Source organism: Engystomops pustulosus, chromosome 2 (assembly GCF_040894005.1).
Source record: "Engystomops pustulosus chromosome 2, aEngPut4.maternal, whole genome shotgun sequence".
Classification (NCBI taxonomy): Eukaryota; Metazoa; Chordata; class Amphibia; order Anura; family Leptodactylidae; genus Engystomops; species Engystomops pustulosus.
Window position 1 is genome coordinate 129,625,458 of NC_092412.1, and position 27,608 is coordinate 129,653,065.

General features: G+C 38.5%; 1 protein-coding gene across 3 annotated transcripts in view; it reads right to left on the reverse strand.

The window, feature by feature from the left end:
* Positions 1–27,608, reverse strand: part of USP32 (ubiquitin specific peptidase 32) — a 132,291-nt gene that overhangs the window by 4,622 nt on the left and 100,061 nt on the right. For all 3 annotated transcript variants that reach the window (XM_072136419.1, XM_072136418.1, XM_072136420.1), the window contains 16 exons: positions 25,736–25,817; positions 25,569–25,643; positions 24,387–24,525; positions 23,581–23,686; positions 22,128–22,301; positions 21,281–21,455; positions 16,230–16,381; positions 15,353–15,464; positions 14,088–14,299; positions 13,504–13,688; positions 12,420–12,506; positions 11,364–11,484; positions 10,784–10,975; positions 10,224–10,503; positions 8,168–8,583; positions 638–730 (listed from right to left, as the gene is read on the reverse strand). In XM_072136419.1, the coding sequence (XP_071992520.1) occupies positions 638–730; positions 8,168–8,583; positions 10,224–10,503; positions 10,784–10,975; positions 11,364–11,484; positions 12,420–12,506; positions 13,504–13,688; positions 14,088–14,299; positions 15,353–15,464; positions 16,230–16,381; positions 21,281–21,455; positions 22,128–22,301; positions 23,581–23,686; positions 24,387–24,525; positions 25,569–25,643; positions 25,736–25,817 (2,601 nt within the window). The remainder of the gene's footprint in view (positions 1–637; positions 731–8,167; positions 8,584–10,223; positions 10,504–10,783; positions 10,976–11,363; positions 11,485–12,419; positions 12,507–13,503; positions 13,689–14,087; positions 14,300–15,352; positions 15,465–16,229; positions 16,382–21,280; positions 21,456–22,127; positions 22,302–23,580; positions 23,687–24,386; positions 24,526–25,568; positions 25,644–25,735; positions 25,818–27,608) is intronic.

Below are 27,608 nucleotides of genomic sequence, written 5' to 3' on the forward strand. Positions count from 1 at the left end.
CTCAACTGTGGATCTGGTACTAAAAGCACCAATGGAGTACAGGACAGACTTGCGTTTGAACACAGTTCCCCAGACAAAAGAGTGCAGGAACATACATAAAGCTGCAGCAGCAGCATGTGTCTCAATCTGCTCTCCTCCACACTCATCCAGTTCCCTCCCAACTTCCTGTCATGTGCATTGAGCAGGCAGAGGACTCCCCAGGAGTCTACACACGCTGCTGGCAGGGAACTAGGTAATGTGAAATAAAGTTTTATAAACTACTGAATTCAGAATGCTGAGAATGGTATTTTATAATCAGCATAGACTATTGGAACCAGTGACCAGCTAAAATTTATATTCCTGGTGATAGGTTCACTTTATGGGGATGTTTTGAGGCAGGTGAGCTTAATGTTATTACTAAACTCTCCTCCTCTATGACTTTAATCAACCATTTTACATCTCACTTCTCAACTCACTGATTTCCTGTATGATACCACCAAGTCGGGCCATGAAAGATATGTGAACTGCAAAGATGTTATTTTGTTGGACAACATACTGGTAGTGGTTTATTAGGTCATTTTCTGCTGGCAGATTCCTTATAAAGCTTTTCATAAAAAGGGGAACTGTCAAGTATGAAGATGAGAAAGACCAAATTTACCTTACAACTGCTGTCATTGTAGCAGTACCATTTTTCATTGGGATTTTTGGCATAAGTAACATAATGTCCTCCACCCATTATTCCTGAATGGCACTAAACAAAAAAAAAAAAACAAAAAAAGAAAAAGTGTCAGAAAAATATAAATAATTCACATCCTATATTCCATTCATTCTTTTATAACTCATAAAATAGTAGTGACTTTTAAAGATAAAACTGAGGACTGACCAATCTATGGTAGTGCAAATGTGTCTCAGAAATAAAACCTAAAATGAATTCTTAAACTACATTAATATAAATTTTTTTTTCCTTTTTTGCTTGCATTCTAGCAGATTTATATGCCATCTAAAAAGAGGTGAGATTATTCAATTTCCTGGATTATAGGATGAAAGAATAAAACATTTCAAAAGCATTCAAATATACCGTATATACACGTGTATAAGCCGAGTTTTTCAGCAAAAAAAAATGTGCTGAAAAACCTCAACTCAGCTTATACACGAGTCAATTAAAAAACAAAGCTTACATACTCACCCTCTGGTGGCCCCGATGCGCAGTCATCGCGGCTCCTCTTCTGGCTTCCCAGCTCCTCTTCTTTCTTCTGTAACAGGCTGCAGGACGCGACCATGCCGCTGCCGACGTCATACTATGCGCCTGCCGGCTGTGAGATAACATGGCAGTGTCCTGCAGTCTGTTACAGAAGACAGTAGAGGAGCTGCTATGACATCCGGGTAGCAGCGCTGCACATCGTGGCCACCGGAGGGCGAGTATGTAAGCTTTGTTTTTTAAGGGCTGGGCTGGCTGTATCCGGCAGGGGGCAGGCTGGGCTGGCTGTATCCGGCAGGGGGCAGGCTGGGCTGGCTGTATCCGGCAGGGGGCAGGCTGGGCTGGCTGTATCCGGCAGGGGGCAGGCTGGGCTGGCTGTATCCGGCAGGGGGCAGGCTGGGCTGGCTGTATCCGGCAGGGGGCAGGCTGGGCTGGCTGTATCCGGCAGGGGGCAGGCTGGGCTGGCTGTATCCGGCAGGGGGCAGGCTGGGCTGGCTGTATCCGGCAGGGGGCAGGCTGGGCTGGCTGTATCCGGCAGGGGGCAGGCTGGGCTGGCTGTATCCGGCAGGGGGCAGGCTGGGCTGGCTGTATCCGGCAGGGGGCAGGCTGGGCTGGCTGTATCCGGCAGTGGGCAGGCTGGGCTGGCTGTATCCGGCAGTGGGCAGGCTGGGCTGGCTGTATCCGGCAGTGGGCAGGCTGGGCTGGCTGTATCCGGCAGGGGGCAGGCTGGGCTGGCTGTATCCGGCAGGGGGCAGGCTGGGCTGGCTGTATCCGGCAGGGGGCAGGCTGGGCTGGCTGTATCCGGCAGGGGGCAGGCTGGCTATATACTGGGGAGGGGGGCTGTGACCAATGCATTTACCACCCTCGGCTTATACTCCAGTCAATAGGTTTTTTGGTGGTAAAATTGGGGGCTTATACTCGGGTCAGCTTATATTCGAGTATATACGGTAACTATGAGTTATGCAAAATACAAAAACAACCAAAGTTAGGCTATAGAAAGGTCATTCAATGACAGTAGTCCTAAGTAAAGGCAGGGACTGGAGAACTATGATAAATTAGTCTGTTCATGGACCAAATATTGCCATCTTAGTCCATAACGCCCAGTCCCTTTTTTTTTGCATTTCCTATTTTCCCTAATGTGGGTGACATCTGGGTGTTACCAATTGTGAGTCTTATTTTGCACAACACGACAAAGTTCAATTATCGCTGACCATTTTACTGTCTGTAGGGAAAACTGGAAAGGTAACCAGTTGTCAATTTAATTTATATATTAATATATATAATATATATATATATATATATATATAATATATATATATACACGCAGTCCCCGGGTTACATACAAGATAGGGTCTGTAGGTTTGTTCTTAAGTTGAATTTGTATGTAACTCGGAACTGTATATTTTATCATTGTAACCCCAGCCAGAACTTTTTTGGTCTCTGTGACAATGTTGGGTTGTCATAAGAATCAGGATTAACACTAAAGCTTCATTACAGACACATGTGATAACTGTTACATCTGATTATTGTAGCCTAGGGATAAAGTACAATAAATTACAAATATCCAGTGGTCCGTTTGTAACTAGGGGTCGTATGTAAGTCGAGTGTTCTTAAGTAGGGGACCGCCTGTATGTATATGTATATATATATATATATATATATATATATAAAATAAATAAAAAAAAAAAATAAATAAATTATATATATATATATATATATTAAATAAATATAAAATAAAGAAATATAAAAGATATATATATATACACACACACAAACAGTATATACTCGAGTATAAGCCGACCCCCCTAATTTTACCACAAAAACCTGGTGAAACATATATTTTTTTACTCTAGTATAAGCCGAGTTTGGGTTTTCAGCACACTTGTTTGAATATATATATATATATATATATATATATATATATATATATATATATATATCAAAGTAGCAAAAAAGTTACTGCTCACCTCCCAGTTTTACTGATTTCCAGCGCAAGAAGCATCAAGAAAGCCCCACGGACTGCAGGCACATGTTCCAAGAAGAAAAAACGATGTCCGCGCTTCGGGGATATCCAAGTAAAAAACTATTCTTTATTGTCACATTCTTGTAAAATCCATATTAGGCAAACATGTACAAGTGTGGTGGCCCAGGTAAGAAACCAACGCGTTTCGCCCTCTCTCAGGGCTTAATCATGGTTACACTCACTCATAAATCGTAATGCAATTTAAAGATCCCGCTGCGGTGATGGCGTGTGACGTACCGGTCACGTGACAGAGATCACGTGATCGGGCTGAGACGCGTCCAACAAACCACAGAAGGATAATAATGTGCGTTAAAAAACTCTAAATAATAAAACAAAACATAATGAAAGGTAAGTACAGGCAGTCCCCGGGTTACATACAAGATAGGGTCTGGAGGTTTGTTCTTAAGTTGAATTTGTATGTAAGTCGAAACTGTATATTTTATAATGGAAGTTCTAGACAATTTTTTTTCTTTTGCCCCAGTGACAATTGGAGTTTCAAAATTTTTGGTGTAATTGGACCAAGAATTATCAATAAAGCTTCACTACAGACACCTTAGAGCTGATCATTGCAGTCTGGGACTATAGTAAAGCATCCAGAGAGCTTCACCAGAGGTCACATGGGGCAGAGGGGTCCGTCTGTAACTATGGGTTGTCTGTAAGTCGGGTGTCCTTAAGTAGGGGACCGCCTGTAGGATGATCGGAAGGTACTGGAAAAGTGAACTGGGTTATAAGAAACAGATTGCAAATCCACTAAACTATGGGGGAAAGCCGTTAATCGGGAGAAGATGGTATAAACATCAAGCATAAGGATCTTAATAATAATGCATTAGAATAAGCATAAATATGGCAGGATGACAAATCTCATATATGTAGTTAGATTAATATACAGACATGAATACCAAAGGAGGAGAACACATAAAGACAGTCATGCTTCAAGAAACAGGTTGTAACTTGTTAACAATAGCAAGTGCCTGATTAATGATAACATAATATTAAATCCTGCCTTAGGTTCATGCCTAGGGGTTGGGTGGTTTTGAGTACAAACATCCAGTATGTCTCCCTATTCATAAGTTTCTTCCTATGATCCCCCCCCCTTTTTGGTCTTTTAACTTTTTCTATGCCTTGCCATCTAAAACAACTATTGTCACCATGGTGACATGCTTGGAAGCTGCTGACATGTTGGTAAGATTGGTGTTTTTAATGTCAGACAAGTGTTTCCTAATGCGCATTTTTAAAGAATTGGTAGTATAACCCACATACTGTAAATTGCACATAGTGCAAGATATTAAATAAATAACACAAGTAGTATTACAATTTAAATAGGTGTGGATTTTATATTTTTCTTTAGTAACGCACGAGGAGAAGCTGCTGGTGATCAGAAGATGTTCACAGGTAATACATTTTGAATGGCCACATTTATGATTCCCCGGGTGATGTAACCAGGTGTATTTTTTGTTGTTGATGTCATCTGATGTGCTACTTGTGAAATCACTAGGTGACAATATAGAGCCTATAGTAGGGGCTTTTTTAGAGATGAATTTGACACCCACGGATAAACAATCCTTAAGTTCTTTACTTTGTTCCAAAATAGGTAAATATTTAGTGACAGCTCTTTTTACTTTGTGAAATTGGTTACTGTAGGTGGTTGAAAAAATAACAGGTGTGGAATTGGACTTGCTTTCCTGACTCGGATGTGTTCTGTTTAATAGAAGCATATTTCTGTCTACTTTTTCTAGTTTCTTTCGTGCTGAGGACAAAATCTTAGGTGTATATTTTCGTGCTGTAAATCTTTTCTCCCAGTCCACCAAATGGTTGTCAAACACTTGGTTTGAGGAACTGTTACGGCGAAGTCGAATTAATTCGCCATAGGGGATATTGTCCACCACGTGTCTGGGGTGGCAGGAGGTGGACAATAATATGCTGTTGCCAGCAGTCGGTTTACGAAACGGAGATACTGTTATATTGTCATTGCTACCTAGTAATGATACATCCAGGTAGTCAAGATTGTTGCCGCCAAAGTAATGAGTAAATTGTAAATTCATATCGTTGTCATTAATATATTTGGCAAAGATATCAAACTCTGTACTGGTGCCCTGCCATACCCATAGAAGGTCGTCTATAAAACGGCCGAACCACTGTATGTGTGATCTGAAGGGGTTAGAATCAGAAAAAATGTATTTCATCTCCCACTGTATCATAAAAATGTTGGCAAGGGAGGGGGAGAATTTCGCTCCCATAGGGGCCCCCTCCACTTGCAAATAAAAAAGAGAATCAAACATAAAAAAATTGTTTTGCAACAAGAATTGAGTGGTCATAATGATAAATTCTTTTAGTTGTGGGGAGTAAACACTAAATTCATTCAGGTGTCTGGATAAATACACTAATGCTAGGTCGTGGGGAATTGAAGAATAAAGAGCGACTACGTCGCAAGATGTCCAGTTGAAACCCTCTCTCCACTCCATTTTATCAATAATTTGAAGTAAATGCTTAGTATCCCTAAGAAATGTTGGTGTAACCATAGTGAGAGGTTGTAAATAATTATCAAGCCAGTCTCCCAGACGCTCCCCAAGACTGCCAATACCCGCGACAATGGGTCGGCAGGGAGGAGGAAAAACTCCTTTATGCATCTTGGGGAGAGAATGGAAGACGGGCATGATAGGATGTTGGTTATATAAGAATTCCTTTAACTTATGGTCAATAACCCCTAAGGCTAGCCCTTCATCGAGAAGTTTGGTCAAATTCCTTTGGCAGCTAGAGGTGGGATCAGAAGGAAGTTTACGATATGTGAGTGGATTGTTCAGCATATTTTCATTTATCATCTTATATAAAGAAGCATTTAATAAAACCACAGCCCCCCCCTTATCAGCACTTCTGATTACTAACTCAGAATTATTTTTTAATTTCTGAAGAGCTTTCTTTTCTGAGTAAGTAATGTTGGTTTTAGACCGGGTGATGTTACATTGTGACTTAAGAGAAGTTAATTCTTTTTCTACTAGGTCTTGAAATTTGTCCATACATTCTTTTCGGGACATAACAGGATAGAATGTTGGATTAAGTATTCGTAAATTTTTTGGAGGCCTGTCATCTTCAATATGGGATTCCAACTCCAAGCTTCTAAGATTGAGAACCCCCAACTGATCCACAAAATTAGTGCAATAGGTTTCCGATGAAGTATAATGCAGTTGGGAGCTCCCAATGTCCGAAGCCTGTATGTTGGATGAGGATTCCTCTCGTTGGTCTTTGAAGTGTAATTTTACTGTGAGATTTCTGACAAATTTGTTGACGTCCAATAATGTCCTATATAAATCAAAATCCGTGGATGGAGAAAAATTAAGTCCTTTATTTAAAACTCTAAGTTGTTCTTCTGTAACGATGAAACTGGATAAATTAATAACCGTGGACTCTATTTCCGTTTCTTTGGATTCCCGTGGCGAGTGATCATCCTTTCCTTCTCCTTCTCGTGCTCTTTTTCGGATCTTATGTCTCCTACCGCCCCTCCTGCCACGTTTTTTGAAACATTTCTGTTAGGTGGAGCTGTATATTCAGACGCATCATCAGAAGGGCAGGATGAAGAGCTATTATGGGAGTCCTCGGTATCCGAAAAACTGACATGCGGAGGCGGACCATTTCTCCTGGAGTTGGAGTAGCCTCTACGTTTATTACTTTTGAGAATAGATTTCGGTGTCAAATTTCTATTGTGACGATGCAGTTTCCAAGTATACACTTCATTGTATTTGTAATCTAGAAGATCACGATCAAATTTTCTTTTCTTTGTTTCCATGATGCTGTTCTCAATGACTGTGATTTTAGTGTCAAGCGATTCTTCTAATGTCTGAAGGTCCTCCTTAGTAGATAAAGCTTGCAACTGTTTCTTAATGTCCTCTGTTTCAAGTTGTATTGTATCTAAGGCTTTGGTCTCTTCTGAGATAATCAAAGCCATTAATTTTTCTGAGCAGTCACTCAGTAACTCATTCCATTTCTCCTGGAAAGACTCTGAATAAACTGTGGTGGGTGCTTTCTTGATGCGAAGTCCACGTGGGATCATTTTCTTATGAATAGGGAGACATACTGGATGTTTGTACTCAAAACCACCCAACCCCTAGGCATGAACCTAAGGCAGGATTTAATATTATGTTATCATTAATCAGGCACTTGCTATTGTTAACAAGTTACAACCTGTTTCTTGAAGCATGACTGTCTTTATGTGTTCTCCTCCTTTGGTATTCATGTCTGTATATTAATCTAACTACATATATGAGATTTGTCATCCTGCCATATTTATGCTTATTCTAATGCATTATTATTAAGATCCTTATGCTTGATGTTTATACCATCTTCTCCCGATTAACGGCTTTCCCCCATAGTTTAGTGGATTTGCAATCTGTTTCTTATAACCCAGTTCACTTTTCCAGTACCTTCCGATCATCCTACTTACCTTTCATTATGTTTTGTTTTATTATTTAGAGTTTTTTAACGCACATTATTATCCTTCTGTGGTTTGTTGGACGCGTCTCAGCCCGATCACGTGATCTCTGTCACGTGACCGGTACGTCACACGCCATCACCGCAGCGGGATCTTTAAATTGCATTACGATTTATGAGTGAGTGTAACCATGATTAAGCCCTGAGAGAGGGCGAAACGCGTTGGTTTCTTACCTGGGCCACCACACTTGTACATGTTTGCCTAATATGGATTTTACAAGAATGTGACAATAAAGAATAGTTTTTTACTTGGATATCCCCGAAGCGCGGACATCGTTTTTTCTTCTTGGAATATATATATATATATATATATATATATATATATATATATATATATATATATATATATATATATATTTTTTTTTTTTTTTTAACAGAATCGTAACAGATAATGCAGAATTAATGACAAGAACCTAATAAATAAGACATTTCAGGAGAGTTGCTTGGCTCACTGCAGCATACCAGTACATACAGACTTTACTCACCGAAATTGCATAAAGGTTATAGATAGGCTGACAGCAGATGTCTTCTCTTTGGTCAACAACAATATCCTCTTCTTCCCCTATGTGGTTATCAAGCTGACTGTTGCACATGGTCTGCTCGTGGCTCAGTCCATTGGTTAAAACCACCTGAGAGTCGTGATTTGCTAACTCAGATTGACTTCCTCCTAAAATATGTCCTTTACTAGAATCTACCTGATCCAAAGTGTCTCTTGTTTCATTATCTGAGCAATTGTCTTTGCTTTGATCCAGGTTTTCTTTACTGCTTGAGAGTTTTTTGCCTCCAAGCTGAGGTAAACGTAGACGGCCTTTGCCCCTTCCAAGGGTTCTAGGGCTATTATTGGGACTGTTGTTTTTACTAGAAGCATTTGCAGAAGCTTTTCTTGCTTGTAAAGGAGATGCTGCAAGTAAAGTGTGCACAGTGAATAACTGTAGATAAAAATACAAAGTTCACATTTTCAACACTATACTTAATAGTATTCTCACCGAAAACATTTTCATGTCAATTTCAGACAAAGGCCATCCCCTTGTCCCCACTCCTGTTTTCCACGTTAATGCCCAGACTATTTTTTTTTTCTTGAAAGCATTCTACTAACTCTAACTTTTCAATCTTGGTCACTACAGCTTTAAAGGGTCTTGTTTTTCTATGCATAAAAAATTTAGTTTTTTAATAGTACAGTTTCATATGTCCTACTGATTAGCTTTAATTAACCCTTTAATTATTTATACTTAAATAAAGAATGTCTGCATTTATTGTGGAACCTACATAACAAAAACTTTATTTTACTCACAAGCTTTCTGTTGGGCCTAATAGAAAAATACTACAAACACTGCATCTCACTCACTCCCTCTGCACCCGCTTAAATACCACAGCAGTTCCTCCAACTCCCTCTGCACCCACTAAAATACCAAGGTCCATGTTTGACTGTGGTGTCTAAGGGGTTAAAAAATCCAGTTTAGAAGCTTTTCCATTTCCAGGTGTTAGTGAGAGGGCTGGGCTGTGATAACACAGCCCAGGGACAACAGAGAATCTTTTTCTGATGCGGCATTGCAGAAAGGTATTGCATCAGAAGAAGTACCCTTAATTACTGCGGTAAAAACCCGATGCCTTGGTCATCAAGGCATCAAAGGAACCTGTCACAAGCAGTGTGATCTGCAGATAGCATGTTAAGAAGACTGATACATAGTTTCTTTTATATAGTTTTGGATATTTTGATAGTTTTTTATTTTCCCCTCTGATGATGCTCATAGTAACAGGGGTGGTCAAATCCGTGACTGACAGCCCCCCTATGTATGACTTTAAACAGAGATAGGGCCATCTCCCTGACTGCACAGAAAGAAAAGAGCTAGAAAAACTAGTTATTCACACACCATAAATAACAACTTTGACATTCTGTAGGGTACACATCTGCTTTGTATCAAAAGCCTCTTCCTTTTTAGTCTGTAATTTACATTAATGAAAATGATGTACTGAAAGGTAAGGATGCAGCATCTTCATCCCTGCACCCCAGGGTATTTTCAGACAAAGATTTACATCACCAGCCCAAACCCAGGATGAAACTCCTCTTCTGAAGTGCATCAAGTTGAAACAGGCAAAAGAGTTCAACTCTCCATTTTCCTCTACTGCAGAAACTAACTTTGGGAGGAAAAAGACTCCATTCAAAATATCTAATTTTCCCCAAATATTTCTGTAAAAAGTCAGTTTTGCTTAGATCTCCATTTGTTTTCATTCAATAGAATCATTCATTACCTACTTTTAATGGATACAAATCTGTTTTAGTCACATCATGAACACACAGAAGCAGAGTATATTATAGTTAAAAGCCGGACACAAGTGTGATTATCCCATTATTCAGACTGATTTCTTTCTACCCTTGGGCACAGGCAATGACAATTTCTGACTGCAAGCAGGGGTCTTGAAATACTGAGAGTAAATAGGAAAACTAACATTTTCATGAAAAAATTGATACACATAAATGTATACTATGCAACTAATATTTAACAACAGAACAGATAAACTCGGCACAATAATTTTTCATACCTTTACTATTATTTACAGTGGAAGAACTGATTAAAGGCTGAATTTTCCCAGGTCCATCTCCATCTCCCGCAGGACTACAGTTTGCCAGATCCTGCTTTTTCAGGTCTCCCTGCATTGCCTGGTCATCACATTGAAGTACTGGTTTCCTTTTCTGGTACAGCACTGGGCCTCGGGGTACCAAAAAGGCACTCGGGTCAAACTTCTCTCGGGGGAATTTGACAATTTTTTGAGACTTTATCCAGCGCCCATTCACAAACTGGAACCGTTTCAAGTGTATAATCTAAGACAGATTAAAAAGTGAGAAAGCAAGGTTTTGATAAGTACACTAATTTATACTTTTTAGTATAAACTAGCTATGCTACTAAAACAACTCACAAAATGCTAAAACAACAGTAAAGTATAATATTGCTGCTGGAGACACAAATGCTCACATGAAAAGCAGAATATTTACTTTTGCTCTTGGCATCTACACAAAACCGTAGACGAATTACTGTAATATATTGACCTCATATTGACTTTGAATCTCCTCATTAAAACTAATAATAAAAAAAAAAAAGTACCAGAATTGGAGGGAGTCTCCAAAGGTCCAGTTTCTTTGTAGCTAAGCAATGGGTTTTACATTTGGAACAGTAATACATCTCATCCTCTCCCAGCTCTTCCTCATTGGTAAAGGCGCGGAGACAACTATCAAGGTTAATGGGCTCTGCTTGTGCTCTGCGGCTCTGTTCAACACTCTCATGCTCTTCCACAATCTATATAGGAATAAAAACACATTTATTATCTGGTTTCAACGAGATGAAAAACATAGATCAAATTTACTGTGAACCACACAATAAAGTGAATAAGTAAGTAATTTTCTAAGGGAATGTATTGAGGAAAATGAGAAAAGAATGGATCACTCCTGACAGCTTTGTAGAAATTGCCAATAAAATCTTACCAAATAATAGATTTAACGTGAGGAAGTGACAAATTGGTGTAGCTGCTATATTCGCCACCCCTCACATCTTCTCCCAACCGGAAATTTCCCCCAAAATTTCCAGCCCCGATACAATACATGTTCATGTACACATAGCCTTAGATATAAAATGGAGTATTTATCCAGTGTCAGACAAAAATATTTTTGTTACATGTTTTCATTACCCTTTCTTGTGATGTCTGATAACGGAGATGTAGAGCTGTGGGATCCCAATCCACGGCAATGTAAGCATTACCAATGTAGGCACGGTCTTCTGTACAGTCAATTTTACATCCTCTGCAAAATCTAGATTGGAAGAAGGGAAGAATAACATTAAAACACAATTATTGAAACTGATAAGTCTGTTATAATAAAATAATATAATGTAGCTTTTAGAGTGCATTTTTTCTCATAGCTCTGCAAAGTAGCGATGTAGTGTAGGAACACACCATTAGCTATCAGTGCCTAGTTGTCGAACATCAGCATTCACAGTATTTTTGGTTAATTTTTATATTATTTGTACAAGTAAGTAATTTGCTTTAATTCAGTTTTTTTCCTATTATGTGCAATTACAATGTATTATGTTGGACACTAGGGGGAGCCTTAATGTGATGCTACATATGGTTTATATATTTCAACTTTATGGAACTGAAAAACTTAAGAAAGTTAAGAAAAATCTGTACCCTGACACCCAACTATAATTTACGATGTACTGTACAGGTCTCCTATGGTTTTGGGCCCTCTATGGCTCTGGGCCCTGGATGTAATCACACTCTTTGAACCCCCTTGTGAAATCCTATGATAGTTACTTATCCACAGGATAGTGGATGGGTCACATTTTGCTGGAGTCTGACAATTGAGAATGCCCGCGATAGGCAGAAACTGGTACTGTCTATGGGGCCTATTTGCTAGGTATGTCAATGATTGGACCACCACCGATCTGTAACTGCATACCCATCATATGAAAAGAGTGTAACTTCCTTTTATAAATACAATTATGAGTATGTACTTAATGGCTTTGGTATAGAAAAGTATTGTGAACAAAAGTAACATGTTTACCAATTTTGACTATATCATAATATTGTGTCAATTTGCTTTAACATCTAAAAAATCTACCTACTTGGTAGCTGGAACTGCAAATTAATATAGCCTATGGTGGTAATTTAGAATTTTTTTTTCACTTTCTCAGGAAGCGCCTTCAATACTATTAAAACAACATCAGTATGAGGCCATTTTCTTACCTGTACCATGGACATGATGCACAGGAATTGCCATCTTTCTGCACAACTCTTAGCGTGAATGGGTATTGGTAGCCCATGCTGTCATCACTGCAAATGACAAGATTAGTTTAATGATATGTGCTGCATATTAATTGAATTGAACACAAGCAGCAAAAAAGTTTTCCTATATCCCCACTGAGGAGGAGAAAGGGATCATGCACTTTAAACAGAGAAGAGAGAGCAAGTAACTATATATTAGACACAAATCATTCCTGCAATACTTAAAATATACATTGCAAGAATGAAAGATAAAAACTCTGTGTATGGAAAAAAAGTCTCTCTTGACCAGACATCATAAATGCAATATGAAGTTGATATAACTGGTTATCAAATGAGGACATTGGAGTTTTATGGCCCATTTATAGCCACTGCTGGCTCTCTAGCTAAATAATACCATTATCCCAGTGGGTGAAATGTCTAGGGGCCATCCCAAGTTTGTAAGTTATTCCCTATCCAGAGGGTAGGTGATAACAAGGTAATCAGTGAGGGTCCAACTGCTGGGAACCTCACCGATCACAAGACTGTGGTTCTTAATAATGGTTGGAGCAGCAGGACGAGCATGCCCTGTCACTACAATCACCGACTATGTGAGTGATTGCCATAGGCGAGCACACTGTGTCCTGGAAGATCTGTGATTGTACATACTTGCTTACCTGGAGCAGCCATTTACAGACATAAATTCTCTGTTACGTTACATTACATCATATGCTAATGACTATTTTTTATGTTTAGAATGTTATCTTTCAGTAAAATCATTTTAAAAAAGTTTCAACGTGTATACACATACTTTACATGTGTGAATTCTGAAAGCAGTAGTACATTTGCTACTTGTGATAAAACATCACAGTATTAAAAATATAAGGACAAAGAGCAGACCCTACTGCAATGGATTTCACTTGAATCCCTGGCAAATTTATGTCATGTGTGGATAAGGTTTTAAATCTGTATTGTACCATAGCAATTTTTGGGCATGTGAATTCATCCTTTCCTTGCCTAGAACACAAGTATTTTTGCTATCCATACATACATTTTTTCAAAAACCTACCAGTCTTGTGCATGGTTACTGGCTTCTTGAGGTGGAAGAGGACTTGCAAGCCTGGACACCTGGATCCATACCGCATCATATAAATCTTTCTTCCTGGTGTGGACTGTGCATGGAACTATTAGCGGCATCCCAAATAGGCTAGGTCGATTTTTTTGAGATGACAGAAAATACAATTCGGTTCTCATCTAAAACCAAAAAACATGAAAAACAATGAAATATTAGCCCATAGCTAAAGTGCATTAAAATAGATAAGGAGCAGCACTGAGCAGACATTGGACTGCACTGTTTCGATGTCTTTGTATCTTGTCAGTACAGTTTAGGGAACTTGTTTTGCTGAGTGAGAGGCTAGTGACTAGGTCAGGGAAGTAAGAGCTCTCCTTATGGCGGCCTTTATTGGCAAAACCTCCATCTTACTTCATGAAAATAAATACACAGACAAAAACCACTAGAGAAGCCAAAAGTGAGTTAGTCAATCTCCCAAGACAGCAATATATAATAACATAATAATGTGGAGATTAGAACCTGCAATAAACAACTGAATGCATTCATAAAATGATCATCTATAAATGAACATTTAATCTTACCATCTTTCTGTGAATAGCAATTATATAGCCTATAAAAGGGCCATCTGAATGGACAGAGACATGTCCATTAAGTACTCCATTCCCCACAGCCTTCTCTGTTCCACATGGCACTACAGTATTTGGCATCCCATTGGGGATTACTGGTGGCCGATTCAGTCCTCCATTTGGCAAGACACTTTGTGGTCCATTTGTTGATGGCACGGTGCTGGAATCTGCAAATTGAAGAAGTAGCTCTAAGTAAACTACATAATACTGTTTGGTTAATAATAAGGATTATGGCTTAAACCTCTAAATGATCATTTCATAGACAAAGCAGCTAATTGCACAGCAAATGGCAGATGGTGTTATTTTAACTGTTTAACAATTTGCAAATTTTTTTGTGGAAATAGCATGGTAGACCCTATACCTTATAAGAACATTAGGAAAAAAAAACAAAAAAACAAAAACAACTATCTTTTTAGTGTGTGCAAATCTCGATACGAAGTATACTTCAAACATATGCCACAAGGACATGTTGTTGTAATCATTAAGACACTTCTGGGGAATCACAACAGGTTGGCTGTTCTTATTTTTGTGGCTAATAGATTGTTTGTCTGTAATTGTGTTATTTTTGGTGCAGAAAATAGCACAATTAAGGTCTTTAAATTTTTAGCCGTAAAAACACGGACAACAAACCCATTAAAGTAGTGATAAATCCTTCCCTTTGAATTCTGCTCTGGGAACTTCCCCAAAATATAATCACATAAATTCATGAGCATTTGCATTACTAGGCTCTTCCATTACTCTGGCTAAGAGCTTATTCCCATATCAGTAGGCCATCTGTGATTTTCAAAGGACTATTGACAGTTTGACAATAGAAGAAGTCTATAGGCCAGCAATAGAAAACCCATGACATTTGTGTTACATCAGTTTATTTTCCATAAAGATGATTTTGGGGAACAAGGTGTTTTGGCATCTAACCAAAGTAAACTTTTTTTTCCCAGACATGAAAAAAACACACCTGGTTTACATTGATTAGACGGCAAAACAAGTAGTTCCCCAACAAATAAAAGCCCAGGCTCTCTCTTTTTCCAATGACCACAGATCAGTGTGAAAAATATGAAATGTGAAAATACACATAAAAAAGACTGGTTCAGTATAGCATCTTTGAAAATCCCTGATGACATGCTGAAAATAAAAGGTTGCGTGAATAAGCCCTTAAAGAGTACACGTCTAATCTCTCAGATGTGTCTTTGAAAGCACAAAGTATAGTCTATTAAAGATACCTTGCTGGGTAGGTGTTGTGGCAGATGTAGGAGATCCAGGGATTGGTATTTCGAAAGCACATAGAAACCCACTTACTGAAAGCCTTACTTTCTGGTTATCCTGGGGAAAATTCTATAAATAAAAATATTTCAGAGTGTTATGTGTTTCAAAGCGAAGTAAAAACTGGTACATGGAAAGAAACAAAGCAGATTTACTACAGTGATACAATGATTAACAGTAGGGTAATTGTTTTCATACTTTGTCACATTTGTGATGGGTATAGCACAGTGTATTACTGCCAGTTATCAGGTCATTATGGCTCTTCTGTGGAGGACATTTATCACAATGAGAATGTGCCAGGCCAGTGCATATACGGAGTTCTATAATCCAATTCTAAATAATGAGATTAGGGCCCTGCATGGTCTGAATATGATTAGGACAGAAAAATAATTATTATTCATTGGTGTGGCCAGTACTTGCAATAAAAAAAAGGTAAATGGTCATAAAAGAAGACAATTGTATTCTATAAATGTGCTCATACATGTGTTAGAACAATAAGAGTAGTATCCATCACTAGAGATTGTTAAAATTGTTGTTATTATAAGGGGATTATTACCTTATGTATAGATCAGCAAAAATGCCAAAATCAAGGAAGGATTAACCACCACATTGGTGATAGTGACAAGGAAGCCTGGTGTTTCAAATAGTTTTTCATCCTCTCATTCCAAAAGCAACAATTTACTTTTCATACATGGGATTATTTCATTTGAACTATATTGGGCCTCACTGCTTACTGCACAGTAGAAATCTTTATTAAGGTTTTCCCATACATTACCCCCAATATAGTTCTGTTGGTATGAGCACATGTATCTCACCTCAGCACTAAAATGCATTTACCTTGATGTTAGATCCATGCACTTCAGCAAGAAGGATCTGCTCTGGTTTTAAACCACACAGCTCACTCAGCTGTTTCTTCAGGCCTGTATACTTCTCATCCATGTTTAGCCTTAGCCCATATCGTACAGGTGTAGTGCCATCCAATTTAATAACTTAAATGAGAAATGTAAAAAGTTTCAATGCAGTTTTCAGAATGAAATAAGGTGGTGATAACCGTAAATAATTAATAGCTGTATTCAAGTATAAACAAAAGTCTATAAAGTTCCTAACTTAGGTTGTGTGTGACTGCCTGGTCTGGAATTAATAGATTAAACTACTCTTTCAATATACAACTGTGGATCTTTTTCTGGGAATAATTCCATTACAACCTTCATTTTAATCATTTAAATCTCACATAGGCGGTCCTACTCAGGGACTGGAGGCTTACTCAGTATGAACAGTTCTACAAGACATGCTATCACTTTGAGGGTTATAATGCAGCAACATAGCCATACATTACTGATGCTTACTAAAACTTCAATTATTTAACCCCTTAACGCCGAAGCCACTTTTCACCTTCCTGACAAGACCCCTTTTTTTCAAATCTGCCCTGTGTGACTATAAGTGGTTATAACTTCGGAACGCTTTAACATATCCAAGTGATTTGAAATTGTTTTCTGGTGACACTTTGTACTTCATGTTAGTTTAAAAATTTTGGTGGTATGGGTTGCATTTATTTATTTAAAAAAAAAAAACAGATATTTGGTGAAAATTTTGAAAAAGTCTTGATTTTTGAAATTGAAAATTTCCTACTTTTTCCATACGTAGTCATAACAGCAAAAAAACTTGATAACTAACATTAACCGAATGTCTGCTTTATTTGGACATTTTTATTTAGGCATTCTTTCATTTTTGTAAGATGTTATGGGGCTTTGAACTTTAGGTACGATTTCTCAAATTTTCATTAAAAAACACAAAATCATGCTTTTGCAGGACCTGCTTAGATTTCAAGTTACTTAAAGAGGCCTAAATAAAAGTAAAACCCCATAAATTACCCCATTATAAAAACTACACCCCTTAATGTATGTAAAACAACTTTCATGAAGGTTGTTAACCCTTTAATTATTTTACAGGGGATAAAACAAGATCAGATGCAATTTTGAAATTTACATGTTTTTGGCTAAATGAATGCGTTTTTCAAAAAATTGACAAATTCTCAGTGAAAAAAATACCAAAACTGTCCACAAAGTTTGATACCCAATCTCTCCCAAGTATAACAATACCCAATATGTGGGGGTAACCTGCTGTATCGGCACACGCCAGGGCATCGAAGGGAAGCTGCACCATTCAGAGCAGATTATTCGTTGTCACATTTTATTGGCTATACAATCTTTTTTTGGGGGGAAATTTGGACAAATAAGGGCTTATTTTTTGCAACATTAGACACACTTTACAAATACTTCATTTAAGTGGGTCATTAGCTCATTGATCAGATTTTATTAACTCTTAAATGTATGTAGGAAAATTTTTTTTTCCATTTTTTGAGGGTCATTCACCTTACCATAAAAATAACATATTATCTTTATTCTAAGGATGACTACGGTTATGGTGATACCTCATTTATATAGTTTTTTTAAATATATTTTTACAATTTTACTGAATTAAAACTACTGTATATACTCGTGTATAAGCCGAGTTTTTCAGCACAAAAAATACTTAAAAAAATAATAAACTTATCTACTCACCCTCCGGTGGCCCCGATCTGCAGCGCTGCTCCCCCGATGTCCTCTTCTGCAGCGCTGCTGGATTCCCGGCGCCTCTTCTGCCTCCTGTACATCGCCCCGGGCGCCGCTGATGACGTCATACTAGGCGCCCCCCGGGAAACAGCAATGGCGGCACCCAGCGCGATGTACAGCAGACAGGCACGGAAGCCAGAAGAGGACCCGCCCGGACATCGGGGGAGCAGCGCTGCAGATCGGGGCCACCGGAGGGTGAGTATATAAGTTTATTATTTTTTTTAATGCTGGGCTGGGCTGTATACTACTGGGGGCAGTCTGGGCAGTGCTGTATACTACTGGGGGCAAGCTGGGCAGTGCTGTATACTACTGGGGGCAAACTGGGCAGTGCTGTATACTACTGGGGGCAAGCTGGGCAGTGCTGTATACTACTGGGGGCAAGCTGGGCAGTGCTGTATACTACTGGGGGCAAGCTGGGCAGTTCTGTATACTACTGGGGGCAGGCTGGGCAGTGCTGTATACTACTGGGGGCAGGCTGGGCAGTGCTGTATACTACTGTGGGGAAGGCTGGGCAGTGCTGTATACTACTGGGGGCAGGCTGGGCAGTGCTGTATACTACTGGGGGCAGGCTGGGCAGTGCTGTATACTACTGGGGGCAAGCTGGGCAGTGCTGTATACTACTGGGGGCAAGCTGGACAGTGCTGTATACTACTGGGGGCAAGCTGGGCAGTGCTGTATACTACTGGGGGCAAGCTGGACAGTGCTGTATACTACTGGGGGCAAGCTGGACAGTGCTGTATACTACTGGGGGCAAGCTGGGCAGTGCTGTATACTACTGGGGGCAAGCTGGGCAGTGCTGTATACTACTGGGGGCAAGCTGGGCAGTGCTGTATACTACTGGGGGCAAGCTAGGCAGTGCTGTATACTACTGGGGGCAAGCTAGGCAGTGCTGTATACTACTGGGGGCAAGCTGGGCAGTGCTGTATACTACTGGGGGCAGGCTGTATACTATAGGAGGTTGGCTATATACTAGGGGGGGGGGGTCTGTGACCAATCCATTTCCCACCCTCGGCTTATACTCGAGTCAATAGGTTTTCCCAGTTTTTGGTGGTAAAATTAGGGGTCTCGGCTTATACTCGGGTCGGCTTATACTCGAGTATAATACAGGCAGTCCCCGGGTTACATACAAGATCGGGTCTGTAGGTTTGTTCTTAAGTTGAATTTGTATGTAAGTCAGAACTGTATACTTTATCATTGTAACCCCCAGCCAAATTTTTTTGGGTCTCTGTGTTAACCAGGATTAACAATAAAGCTTTATTGTAGACACCTGTGATAACTGTTATAGCTGTTTATAGTAGCCCAAGGATAAAGTACAGTAAATTGCCAACATCCAGAGGTCCGTTTGTAACTAGGGGTCGTATGTAAGTCAGGTGTTCTTAAGTAGGGGACTGCCTGTACAGAGAAAATCTAATTTATTTTTGTGTCACCATCTTTAAGGAGATATAACGCTAGTATTTTTCGGTTGACAGAGCTGGTTTAGGGCTTATTTTTTGCATGTTGAGTTGTTCTTTTCAGTGATACCATTTTGGCGCATGTAACTTTTTCTGATCACTTTTTAGAACAGTTTTGTTAAGCGATTTAATTAAAAATGTACATTTCTGGCGAGTTTTTCGGTATTCGTTTTTACGGCGCTCACCAAGCGGGTCCAGTAATGTTACAGAGTTATTGTACAGATTGTTACGGACGCGGCGATATCAAATATGTGGTTTTTTTTTCTGGTGATTTTGTGTTTTTTTTACTTTATTAGATATGAATAGGGAATGTTTGTGTTTGGGGGGACTTTAACTTTATTTAATTAATTATTTTTATTAATAAATGTTTATATGAAGTGTTTTTAACATTTTTTTTTTTACTTTAACAGGCTGGCTTGAACAAGCGAACCTCTGATCGCTTGTTCAAGCTCTTCTTCACCTAATACAGTGTAATACAGATGTATTACACTGTATTATGTGACAGACTGAGCATGCTGTGCATGCTCAGTGTGTCACATCCAGGTCCTGCCAGAAGGCAGGGACCCGGCACCAGGAAGAAGCTGCGTATCCCCGGGGCACTGGCAGACCCCGGGGATGACAGCAGAGGATCGGACACCCCCCCCCGGCGGGCATACGGCTGTGTGAATGTACCCTTAATCTTGACACACAAATTTACCTTAAATTTGCCACAATGTATTAATATACATCTAGTCTACAAAATATGAAGCAGTTTTCAAAAATGATACAGTATTAAACCCCCCCAAAAAACATCAACACACAGCAATGCAGAATAACTGAACTCATTGAACTGAAATGACAGATTTCAAATGTCATTTACTTGAACTATAAAAATGGCTGCAATTTCCAGTAGCCTGTGGAGAGCCAATTGACTTCTGACTGCAAAATGATATTAATATGGCTAGCCTGGAAGCAGATTGCTTTAGCATCAATTATATACGTTTTTTTTTTTTTTTATTGACTATCCATTTTCGATAACTCAGTACTATATAACTGATGATTACATTTTTTCAATGTATTTTGGGGGGATTTTTTTCCTTTTTTATCTTACAATCAAGTATGACAGTACAAAGAGATATATAAAAAAAAAAATACTTTTTAAAATGGAGATCACTACGAACATTGGTTTCTTTCCAATATTCCTTATAAAATGTAACTGTCCTTAACAGTTCAGTAGTTTCTAAGACCAAGTCTAGTAGGAGCCCTTATTTATTACGTCTTAACTTTTCATATTTTTCCTTCAACATTGACATAGAATGGCTTACTTCTATTTTTGTGATTTTTAGATGGCAACATTTTGTGGCCCATATGTTGTTTGACTTTGCCCTTTTAGCAAATTTTTGGGGGCTTTGTTTAAAAAAAAAATACAATGTTATCATATTTCATTGGCATTCATTCTCTGGTATAAAGTGCACATTTTTCAGCAGGTCATAATAATAAAAACTAAAATATATATAGGATTAGTACTAATTAATTTTTTTTTACTGCTAAATTTTCCTTGGAACATCATTTTCTGAGAAAACCTTCACTGACAAAGCTCTGTGAGGGCCTGTTTTTGCAGGTTGCACTGTGATTTTATTACTATTATTTTGTAGAACACGGCAGGATAATTTAATTTATTTTCTTTTTAAATATAAGAACTTTTTCCCAGGCTTTATAGTGAGAAAGTCACAATGGTGCTAACCAATTTATTTATTTATTTATTTATTTAAACTGTTCTTGGAAGAATGACTGGCATACGAATGTTATCCCAAGTAGTTAAAACAGTAAGAATGAAAATACTAACCTGTAATTTCCAAATGCATGTAACTATCCATGGGCAGAGGCAGGGAAAGAAAGTTAAATGGATCGAAACGGACACTGACATGCCCACAGGTTTTACATTTAACCTGAGATCTCAACTGTCCATGAAACAAATCCACAACTATCGACCGATTCCTCCTCAAGTGATTGTCCCAGGCCTAGGAAACATAAACCTATGGTTAAGTCAGGATGTTTTTAAAAACTTTATATTTATTTTTAAAGGATATCTATCATCAGTTTGGTGATGGTTGATGTGCCCTAGTAAAAAGTTCTTCCACAGGACTTCTTTTATTATAACCCTATATATACAGTTATAAAGCTTATGCAAATTAGCTGAGTACCTAAGGGAGCCTAGTATTTTAATGTATACATATACCCCCATAGCGCTTGTGGCCCCTACTGGGGGGTTTGCATAGATTAAAATACTACTATTTTCCTAAGGTTAGGCCCCGGTGTGGGCAAACTAGCAGCCCCTTCACTGATCAGCTTTGCACAAGATAAATAGAGAACAAGGAGTCTTGGCTCCAAACGGGTACAAATTGTTGATGCAGTTACAATGACAATGCAAGGCTGCTTCAGGGACACAGAGCCAAATGCTTCAGGCTCAATGTAGTCTTTTTTTTCAGTGTGGCTTTTGAAATAGGCCATCAATAGTTATTCCTGGTGGGTGGGGGGAACCTATCATTTTGCCTGTTTTATATCTACATTGAGGAGCTGATTTTGAATCAAACAAAGTTCTCTACAGGTTAAAAGTTGACCTACACCTGTGATACAAAAAAGAAACAAGGAATACCAGATATGTATATATTATTGATGAATTAATAATTAACCTCTGCAGCAACTTCCCAGTCTGGTCGTCCATCACTGTCCTTGAGCTCAACATATGGCTTGTCATGAACCCTATTAAGATCTTCATGAAGGCCATCCAGAAGAAATGCAAGCAGCTCTTGGGAGTCCTGCTGCTGAAAGCCATTGAAACGAGGAGCATACTTTGCAATCGTCCACTGTAAAACAGAAGATTTACAAAACATTGTTTTAATACAAATATATTGGAATCTGAAAAAGTGAAATCTATCTCCATTCTAAATTTCTAGGGAAATGATGAACTTAAGAAGTTAGTTAAAGGGGTTTTCCAGCACTCCAAAACTGATATCCTACACTGGGGATAGATCATCAATATCAACCCTCCACTTACCAAGCGCCTGAAGACACAGCAAAGTTTAGAGTGCAAGGGCTTCTCCATTCCTCTACATTGTATAACTGCATGTGCTTGGTATTGCAGCTACATCTAATTGACTTTTGTTTCCCTACAGCTGAACACTGTGGGGCTTATTTACTAAAGGTCAGCGGATCGCACTTTCGTCGGCTTTTAATTTCGGGATTGACAGTGTGCCGGTGTGACAGGTATTTAGAAGGGGATTGTGTCGCACGCAATCGGATTTTGGTGCAATCGACGAATTTCATGCAACAGAAATCGGGGGGCGGGCCGTCAGAAAATCCGATGGATTCAGACTGAGCGTGGGATTTAACATTAAAATTGTGTTGCAAGACATGCACTTTCATGCACCAGGAAGAAGAAGGTGAACTCTGGCAGACCTGAGCGGGGAAACGACACATGCAGGAAATCCGGCACACAATCATTGTGATCATCAGACAACGCACAGCAGGTATCGCAACAGGACCGGGTAAGTAAATGTGCCCCTGTGTGTTCTAGGTGTTTATTGTTAAAAGACCCCTTTAACAGTTCAAGGAAAACCTATAAAGACTGAGAAACATGTCCTAAATTGGAATATAAAAAAGTTAGACACCTAAAAGCGAACTTGTCATTAGAAAACCCTTTTTTGGCTCCCCCATGTCCCCATTGAGAATAGAATACGCATTGCTAAAGAGTTTTTGTAGTAAAACTGGCTTTTTCCGAAAAAAAGTTAGATCAAAGTTTACATTTCTGTATGCAGAGCTTTGTCCCTAGACCTATGGAAGTGGCCAGTGAGAAGCGGTTCCCCCAGCCCTTGAAAACCGCTCCGTCAAGCATAGATTTAAAATTTAAAAAACCCTTCCATGTCCCCCATAACTTCAATCTCAGGACGACTTACATGTTTGCCTCACTTCTCACTGGCCACTCCTATGGAACACAGCTCTGCACACAGAAAGCTAAACTTTGATCTAACTTTTTTTCAGAAAAATGGCGACCTGGGAGAGCCAGAAAAAAGGGCTCTTGATGACAGGTACCCTTCAAATAGAAAGTATAATTTAAAATATTGTATCAATATAGTATGTGCTTACCCTTAGCTTAAGAGGCGCTACATTCTTTTGCGTTCCACTCCACAACTCTTGAACTAAATCTCCATAGCACTTTGCCATGTGTCCTTTCATTCCTATGGGGTTTGTTCTAAAGAAATAAAGAAGCAAGCCCATTAAAGAAACTGTGTACAGAAAGCTTCATGAAGGTACAGAGAGGAACCTAAGAGGACAAACAGCTTCCCCACCATATAAGAATAAAATTTGTGATGGTGGCACATGATCATGTACTGCATGCACAATGCTGACGCCAGTTAACTCTTAGCATAGGATATGTGCAGCTCTGTAGGGTGATAAGCCTATCCAGTGAATGTGTGAAAGTGAAACTACTTTACTGCACATATGGGGGATGTACCTTGTCACAATCATGAAGGGATTGTAGTTCCATCTTTCTGGCCTGCTTAAATTTCTAGGTCTTCACTAGAAGCAGTGATTTCTGCTGATCGACACCTAGAGGTTGCGCAATACCTATACACCCATTGTCAGACTACACTGCAGAGTACCTGACCCGAGCTGACAGTGAATGCTAGAATGTGAGTGCTGAAGAAACCCGAGCGTGTTGTATAATAGTAGTGAATGGAGGAGAAGGGCGCATGATCTACCTGCTGTTCATTAAATATTTTTTGAATAAAGTACCGTAAATTGCAAAGTTTACTTTTATCACATGTATTAAAGATTCCTGAAATAAAAAAATGTTTCAAAAGTTTGCTTGCGTTTTAAATGTGAAACTTTAGAAAGTAACTAGAAATTATTCTAAACATAAGACAGAACTGTATACATGCTTGCTATACCTGTTTAACTCATAAAGATGTCTCCCTGAGATGAAATACTTTGTTAGAGGCTGAGTGTTACTGACACACTGGATACTGGAGTTCATGAAGCAAGTGTTCCCCAAATTACTAAGTCCCGTTGCGCCTTTTTCAGTGGGAACTAGAAAGAAAAAAACAGAAAACAGAGCATAAGATATATCTAAATAAACAAGGAAAAAAATCAGGAAATAAGGTCAACACATTACATACAAAGTGTGGAATGTACCATGTTTTGCTGAAAATAAGACATTTCCAAAAATGAGACCTAGCACAATTTTTCCAAGCTTGTCAATATAAGACTTCCCCTGAAAATAAGACATAGCAGCAGTCATTGCTGTCGCTCCCTCTTTGCCAATCATTAGTAGATGATTTAGAGAGGTTGTGACATGGGTGAAGAATTCAGTGGATAAAATTAAAGTTGCATTATGATTGTGCTACATGCAGCTTCCTGGGCAATAAAGGCACATTTATGGAAAGTGTTTTCACAAAACATGAGAGATTGGGGCCAATGATTCTAAAAGAAATGGAGTCACTAGAAATTCAGCGTTATGATGAGTTATGATGAGGTTCCAGAAGATATTATCACTTAAAAATACCAGGATTGGCAAATGTACCTTAGATTGATGGACATTAAAATTTAGTATATTAGTGGAAACTTTCATCAATTATTATCAAAATGCAAGACTGAGAATAAGACCTATAGCGTTGTTAGGAACAAAAATTAATATAAGACAGTCTTATTTTCAGGGAAACAGGGCATCAGTGGTAGATAAAAATCTAGAGCAAACATCAGATTAAAGTTATAATTTGACTTAGAAACCTTTGATTACAGTTTGTGTGATTGCAGTTTGTGTGTGCGCTCCGAAGAGTCATGAAAAAGGTTTTCTGACATTTCAATATCAATATATTAAATAAGCTTCCAATTTTCCATATTGTGGGCCCGAACCTGTGGTTTCTAATGACCACAAGTTCTCATTGCACAAAAACAATGAACTGGAGCTGCCTTAATCTGCTGAACAATGAGGATGCTAGAGATCAGACCACAATCCATCTGACAGTAAAAAACTTTTTTTCTTTTTCTTTACACCTTGGCTATCAATATCCACCATCAACATTTACCTGATAAGATCCAAACATATGATTTGGGGTAATCTGCGGGCTTACCTTTATGTCTATCAATTTTACTGCTGTTGGCAATAAATGACATTTCTTCAGGCCAACTCATATCTTTGTTCCGAACTAAAAATGAACAATGAAAAACATAATAAACTACATATAGCACAAAAATATGACAACCTGTTTTTTCAATATTATACCAACTAATTTCATACCTTCTATGACCAGATGCTGCTCATCCTGAATTTTGAGATACTCCAGTTTATGGTCTTCATCGTCCAACAGAGTTAAATAGTTCTAGAAGAAAGCAAACATCTACAGTTCAGGCCCGAAAAATTTTCAGTTAAGTCTGCAAAACCATTAAGCCTATCCATAATGTGTAAAAAAAAAATGGTATGAATTGTAACTACTACAATAAAAAAAAAAGGTTGAATTTAATCTAAATAGCAAATTTATAGTGGGATCAGCCAGCATTTATAATGTGTTTAAAGATAAGTGAAAACTGTAAAACTGCAACCATTTTAAGGATTTATTATAGGGGTTGTCCACTTTACGGTAAATAATTAATATTGTTTGTATAATGTAAAGTTATACAAGTTTCCTATATACTTTCTGAATAAATTACTCAAGTCACGTAGGACTCATTATATCCCACAGCTCTGATCACACTGTGACTGTAACAAATTGTGTTCCTGTGTGGCATTTAAATAACGGACTATTTTAACTAAAATAATGGACTATTTTTTTATCCACAGGAAGAAAACAACAAAGCTTCCTGTTGAATGACAGTAAGCAGAGATCTAGAAAACTAAGGGGAATTGATACGCAAAGTTTTTTAGGAAAATTGTATAACTTTACATTACACCAACAAAATCAATTATTTTGCTGCAAGTGGAGAGCCCATTTAAGTCACTCTTTATTAGTAGCAACATAGTATTCTACAGTATTCATAAAGAGAAAGCAAGCCTTAACACAAGTCAACCATTGGCTAAACAGATCATGGATTGCATTTTGTGGCAAAAAACCCTCCAACAACTAATAGCCAGTTTTTAAGGGAACCTGCCATCCGGATTTTACATTTTCAATTTATGCCAGATTCCCATAGCCTTTTTAATACCAATTCCCAATTTGCTTTTATAATTAACATTACTGCTTCCACTCAATCCCTGTATCTTCGTCATCATTATCTCCTCTCTACTAGCAACCCCACTCCCACTATAGAAATGAGATGACAGATTTGGTTGAAGCATGGAAGCAAACGACTGCAAGATCGGCAGGGGTAGGTGATCTAGCAGAGAAGAGAAAATGATGACGAAAAAGGCGCACGACCAGGTATACTTTTATCAATTTTTAAAAGAGACAGTAAGCAATAATGTTAATTATAAAATGAAGATCAGGAATAAAATTAAATGTAACCTGTTAACAGAATATTACATTTTTACCCAATGAAAGGTTCCCAAATTCCTTGAAAGAAAATCTACCACTTGGAAACAGGCATTATTAGCCAAACATACCTTTGGACTATGCTAATGAGTCTTTGGTGCTCCTGTGTTCGGAACATAGGGCACTCACAGATCAGCTATTACCATAATTATGCATGCCTACAGGCTTGTTTGTGGTTTGGTGAGCATAGCAACCAGCAAGCCTGCACCAGTCTAAAGGTATGTTTGGCTTATAATGCCTGTTCCCAAGTGGTAGATTTCCTTTCAAGGAATTTGGGAACCTTTCATTGGGTAAAAATGTAATATTCTGTTAACAGGTTACATCTAAAGATGATTACTTCTTTCCAACCAAATGGTCTCACTGTGAAAGATAACATATCTGCAGATCTGCGGTGACTGGTTGCTCTAGCCAGTACATTCTTTCTTTCAGACAATTCCTGGAGAAAACTTGCTGCCGCAATGGATATACAAAGTCTTAAAGAAAGACATTTTTGTATCTTATGTTTACCAAATGCCTATGTCGTGCTCATATTTTCAATATACTAGTGGAAAAATAAACTGATTTAAGACTAGTCCTTTTTTAAAATAAAACTCAAAACTATTTCTTGTGACAGATTACCATCGGGAAAACAATATGACACTTCAA